Genomic DNA, 6,566 nt, shown 5'->3' with positions numbered 1-6,566 from the left:
TATTGTGAGTTTTTTTTTTTTTTAGAAAACGAAACATTCCTATTTGTGACATCAAGTTAATTAGGTAGTTTATTTGCATTTTTCAATTTGAATTGATATTCGATTAATTTATAATATCAATTTAATTAGGTATTTTATTTAGGACTATTATTTGGTGCACTATTAGTGGAAAGAAAAAATATTCCACGAGAACGGGTTAGATAATGAGAAGTGTCCCTTAAATTATATTCGAAATTTAAAAAAATAAATAAATTGAAACTTTTAATCATCTTAACTCTGCTTGTGAATTTTTTATCTTTTCACTGATGGTGTCTGGGTTTGTAGCTGTCGTTTTCAACAATATTATCTTAAAGATTTGAACTTGCATATTTCCCCTTAAAAATACAATGTGTCATACCATTCAATTAACGCATATTGAAATAATCCTTTTATCTATAGTATAAATGTCCACAATATTTTATCTATTGGTCAAGATCTAATTAATTACTTTTTTATCTATTAATATCTAATATATTAATTATAATTCAAATGTTGAAAACTCATTCATTAATTGCAAAAGTTTAATTTGTGAATCTATATTTTATTTAAACATTTGATTGAGTTGGTGTTTGAGTCAATTAGACCTCAATTTAGTTAGGAAATTACTAAAACATTCTTTCATATTTAAAGTAAGTTGTATTATTTAAGGGTAATTTAATCCTTTTAAATTAAAAATAAAATAAAATATGGATATGATCGGGTTGAATCCACATATGTATTAATAAAACTTTAAATTTACCACTTAACCAAAGCTTTACTTAAATTTTAAATATATTTTAATTTTATTATGCACACTTTATTAACTCTATCAATTGTATATCTATACTTCTATTTAAACCCTTGCTTGAGTTCATGTCACAAGTCAATCAAGCACTAACTCAATTAGAAAAATTATTAAAATGTTTTTTTATTTAAAATAAGTTATATACATTTTTTAAGTTGGTATCACAAATTAACTCAACAGTAACTTAGAATTAATAACAACACCCAATGGTGGAGCCTAGTAGAAGCCCAGGGGGCCATGGTCCCCCCAAGGTTTAAATTTTTTGCAATTTAGCCCTTTATAGAGATGCTATGACCCTCCCAAAAATATAAATAGGCCCTCTAAGGTTTAAGATTTTGCAATTTCCCCTTTGTATATATACTATAACCCTCCCAAAAATATAAGTAGGCCTCTCTAATATTTTTATAATATTAAAAATAATATTAAAAATATTATTCTTGATAAAAATAAAAGGAAAATCTTCTTGAAGAAGCTAAATTATTCATGAGAACTTTTGAATAATATTTTGTTAAATAATAATAATTTAATATTTTACTTAAAATAATAATTTATAAGTAATATAATAATATATATAAAAAGAAAAGAAACGATGAACATATTTTCTCTTTTCATATTCGTGCCTAGAAAGAAAAGAAGAAAAAATTTCTTCATCATTTTTCCTTTAAAATTTAAGTATAATGTATATTTTTCTTCAAATTTTTCATAGATTTTGAATCTTTGAAGTTTGTTTTACGTATATGTACTAATAGTTTTTATTTTATCAAGCGTATTAAAATTTGTCATTAAAGGATATTGATGGAAGCTTATAAAATTAAGTGAAATGTGTATGTTTTGTATAGAAAATTATTAAAAGACGATTTTTACTTGTTAAAAATGTAAATATCTTTTTAATCTGCTATTGAAATTAAAATTGTTAGCATGCCAACAATAAATAATATTTTTCTAGAAAACACTTATCTAATTTTATGAATAAGAAATAAAAGTTAGACTTATTAATATGTTTGAATAATTTGTTATCAATATTCAGTAATTTATATAATTAATCAAAATTTAAAAGTTTAGGTCAAATTCAATTACAGATCACTGCATTATAAGTTTTCTTTTATTGCTTTAGTTTCTATACAATAATTTAATTATTTGTAGTACTTTTACTTTTTGAAATGTGTTTTTAATCTTTATATCTACTTTTTATTGATTATATCAAATAATTAAGATTTTTATTTTACAGTCGGATAAATATTATATATTCTTTTTAGTTTTTTTTCTGTTTTTAAATATGCAAAAATAATTATCTAAATGTAAAAAATGTTAAAATGTATAGGTCACAAGTTTAAAACAAATAATTAATGTCAATTTGAGGAACTAATGGATAATAAGTTGGTGTAAGAATGAAATTATGCATTTACAGATATACTAATTAAACTTTAAATGATAAAATTATAATATAAAACTAATTAATCCAGTCGAAGATGCACAATAAAGAGATGTTCTATAAAATTTTAATTTAAAAAATTAATTAATATTTTAAATTTACTTTTTACTGACATAATTTATAATATTAAAACTAAAATTACCTTTTAATTACAAATTTACAATAGCATAAGAAATTACCAAATCTTGAAGAAGGAAAAAAAAGAAACAATCATGCATGCATGCTCATAAAAAAAAAGGGGCATATCAGCATATGTACGTGGTGCGATCACAACCGTTACTGTTAGCATTCTCAAAGTGACAAACAACAACTTGGCGTAAGGGATCATTGCTTGTGTCCCTTAAATTTTCTTTCATTCAATACTGCTCTGTGTAATTCTGTAACGTAATTAAGTTATTTATTTATTTATTTATTTTTGTCGCGTTTTGAGACGCCACGTGCAAGGAAAACAGTACACCTAAGTGGAGCGGTGATGACAAGCGCTACACCACACGTGTACATCTACAGAATCACGGGCAGGTAGTGGTTTTAGAGGCGGTCTGACCGTGATCTTTTTGGGCAGCATCTGCGATTGGAGAAACCAAAACCTCGGAACAAGCACCGAGGTTCAAGTAATGACCACGTCATCCGTTCTTGTCCTCTCTCTTAACTCCTTCACACACACAAAAAAAAAAGTTTTTTTGGTGAATTTTTTATTACATATTTTGGCAAAAAATTATTGAATTATATTACCCATTTAAGCAGCCATTCATATATTTACATATTTGATTTTTATTATTAAAAAAGTAATTCTAAATTTGATTGGGATTTCATCAGCCAATAAGTTTAGTTTGATCACATGGTCTCAACTCTCTTTCAAGACATTTTCTTTGGGGCTAAGGTTTGCTCATAAGTCGTGACTTTGAGATTCTGTTTCTTGGTATGCTTATGTCCCCCCTTCCTCCACCAATCGGAGATTACTCATTATTTAATTATTCAAATAACATTTTTCATCTAATTTTGATTTTAAAAGAAATCCATTTGTGATGCTAATTATTCACAGTCGCGGTTCTTTAATTCATATTAATTAAATAATCTTTTTAGAAGTATAAATTTATAATTTGGTATATTGACAACATATTTTTATTCTACAAGTATTTTTTAAAACTTGTTATGTGTTTTTTTTTAAATATTTTACTATACCCTTATATGATACTTGTTAATCATTGATCTTATTTGTGGAGTTTAAAACTCCACTAAAATATTTCTTAAAAGGTTAAAATATTTTATAGGTCTTCATACTTTCCACAAATTTAAAATTTAGTCTCTATAATTTTTATTTTCAAGAATTTAATCTCTATACTTTTAAGTTTTAAAATTCAAAATTTATTGTTAACACCATTTATTTTTTAAATAAGGAAAAATATAAAAAATACATGTATTTTTGATCTAGTGTGTAATTTTATACATTAACGTTGATTTAATGTAATTATATACATAGAACTTTAATCTTAATTCAAATTTCACATTTTACTAACATTGTCATTTGTGTTGCATTATTTTTGTTTATCTTATTTGAAAATTGCTAATGCAACATTTTATTAAACTAAAATAAAAAGAGTAAATTTGAACTATTTTCATATAGATAAAAAAATATGGAAGTGACAAAATAATTTATACTTATGTGAAAATGATTAAAATTATTTCAAAAATAATCTAAATTAATGTGGAAATATTAAAATTTACTCATTCTTAATAAAGTTAATCAACAATATCTACATAATTTAAAGAAAATAGTGTCTCATAGAAAACAATTTTAGTGTTAGTAAAATTAAAATTTTATGTATAAAATTAAATTAAAAATTTGTGTATAATATTACATATTAATAACAATATAATTAAAAAATAATGTTTATAATAAATTTAAATTTAACAATCTTAATAACAATTAATAGTTAAATCTAAATTTTGAAAAATTAAATTCCTAAAACTAAAAGTTATAAAATTAAATTTCTAATTTACTATGAATATAGGTGGTACTCATGGTGGTGGTGGTTAAAGAACCCAAAAATGAGTTAAACTGGTGTTTGGAGAGGTCCACCCACAATGTCGAGGAAATTGGGTAAAACCAAACCGTCGTTGCAGGAAAAAGATTGTGGCAGGTGCGGTCGTTACGTTAACGCGCACTGTACGAGCGTGGAGCCTGCGTCAGATTTTTACGTTAGAATACGGAAGCGTAGCCGTGGGCCTCGTTTTTTTATGATTTAGTCCCTAATACGGGACTTCCAGTCCTAAATTTCGCCCCCTTCTTCTTCCTAAACCACGAATTTGCCATTTCTTTTCTTAATTAACAATTAAATATTCGATGTTATTAAAAACTTGATTTACAAATAACTATTGTCTTTTATCTTTTAATAATTGGTCTTATCTTTTATTTAAAAAAAGTATTAATACATTTTATTTTTAACTCAATAATGGAATTTTGTTTTGCTAAGTTTAAATGTAATTTGCTATGGTTTATGTTTTAAATTAAATGTAATTTTCATTTATTTTTCCAAAAAAACAATGGCATAATGGTATTTTAAGTGTAAATGAATGGCAAAAAACACCCCAAAGGGCACACAACTAATAACTGGAAGTAATTTCGAAGTTAGGGACGCAGGTCTTTTTAAGCCAATGGATTGAATTGCACGGATTCTTGAAACCTGCTGTTGTTTGCAATCTTTTTCTCAACAAAGAACAAAGCTTTCCCCCCCTATAAAAATTCTAAACCATCATTTATTCTTTCACCCACCCATCTACTTCACCATCTTCTCTTTACTCCTTCACTTTAATTCCCACAAAAAAGACCAGACCTTTGCTCAAAAATGGAGTCTTCTGGTCCTTCAAGGAGGCCTTGTTTTATTGAAGAAGATGATGGTTTGGCTTCTCTTGTAGACATGGAAGCTGGATATTCAGGAACCCATTACCAAAGTTGTAACCAAAATGGGTTTTTTTCAAGGCCTCTTTTGTGTTACTCAAGGAGGAGTAGTTTGAGGAATTTGGCTTCTTCTTCTTCTTCTTCGGTTTTCTCTCCGAGGTTTACTAGGTTTTATGATGCCAGATTTGAAGATCATCATTATCATCAACCCCATTTCTTGGATGCTTGTTTCCTTTGCAAGAAGCCTCTTGGGGGTAACCGTGACATCTTTATGTATAGGTTAGTCCATATTTTAATCAAGTGCCTTAAATATTTTTTGATTGGGTTTTTGTTTTGGGTGCTGATTTGTTGTATGTTGAAATGTTGCAGAGGGGACACACCGTTCTGTAGTGAAGAGTGCAGACAAGAACAGATAGATATGGATGAAGCTTTGGAAAAGAACAGAAACCTTTCTTCTTCAATGAAAGCTCTGAGAAAGAAGGAGCAAAGGAAATCTAATTCTCCAAACAAAGCTCAAGATTACCCTTTCTATACAGGCACTGTTGCTGCTGCTTAAAATCACTTCAGTGGTTATAAACCAACATACCTACCATACATGAATAGTGACATGGAGATCCGTGGAGAGTAGGGCCATGATAAAAGAACCTGTTCTGATGGTTTTTTTTTTTTGAAGGGTGTTTTTTTTTTTCCTTCTTTTTCCTTGAAAAAAGAAATCATATATATACTAGATTTTAACTGTGAATGTTATATATAGACTGGATCTACTCTATGATGTGGCTCTTTTTTTTCGTCTTCTGTTTTTGTTAATTAGATCGACTTTGGTTCTTTCTTTTTGATTCAATGAAGAATGATAAGAAGTTTTCTTAGACTATTTCTGTAGTAAATTTCTTTTTCTCATTTCAGTATCACTGATGTTGATTGTTAAGTGAGAATGACTGACATAAATGGTACTTGCTCAAAAAAGCTGTTTTCTTTTGTGTTGTAGGTTCAACAACTCTGTTTTGTTGTGTTGATTATAATTACATACTAAGTTTAATGGTAATTATGTTTTGTTTGATAACACTTAAAGAGTGACAAGTAAAGTGGGGGAATTCGGAAATTTCTTTAAAAAAAAGAGGGAACAAAAAAAAGTGGTTATATTAGGTTCTGAGATGAGGAATTTGTGGGTATCTGCGATAACTTTTGGACCAGGGAAACAAGGACTGTTTGCCATGTTAGGGTTCATCATCAATCCTCCACGCAACTGTCTTGTAGTATTTCACAAGCTTGTTGCACTGACACTGACAGAGTTAAATGGGAAATGAATTATTATTATTCTCTCCTCCTTTTAAATGACTACCTTTTTCTTGGAATATTAAAGAAGAGGGAACTGGTTTGGGATGCTTTCAAACGTCTAGATCCATAGCAGCAAA

The 6,566-nt window shown here is 27.6% G+C and overlaps 1 protein-coding gene across 1 annotated transcript; it reads left to right on the top strand.

Annotated features, from left to right (window-relative positions):
- The first annotated feature begins 4,934 nt into the window (after positions 1 to 4,934).
- LOC108468867 (FCS-Like Zinc finger 2) lies at positions 4,935 to 6,025 on the top strand. Its single transcript, XM_017769727.2, has 2 exons — positions 4,935 to 5,433; positions 5,524 to 6,025. Exons 1-2 carry the CDS (start codon positions 5,102 to 5,104, stop codon positions 5,708 to 5,710), a joined length of 519 nt encoding a protein of 172 aa, XP_017625216.1. The 5' UTR covers positions 4,935 to 5,101; the 3' UTR covers positions 5,711 to 6,025.
- The last annotated feature ends 541 nt before the right edge of the window (positions 6,026 to 6,566 follow it).

Source organism: Gossypium arboreum, chromosome 8 (genome assembly GCF_025698485.1).
Source record: "Gossypium arboreum isolate Shixiya-1 chromosome 8, ASM2569848v2, whole genome shotgun sequence".
NCBI classification, from domain to species: domain Eukaryota; kingdom Viridiplantae; phylum Streptophyta; class Magnoliopsida; order Malvales; family Malvaceae; genus Gossypium; species Gossypium arboreum.
Note: the sequence above shows the minus strand (reverse complement) of the source record. Positions and strands in the feature narration are given on the sequence as shown.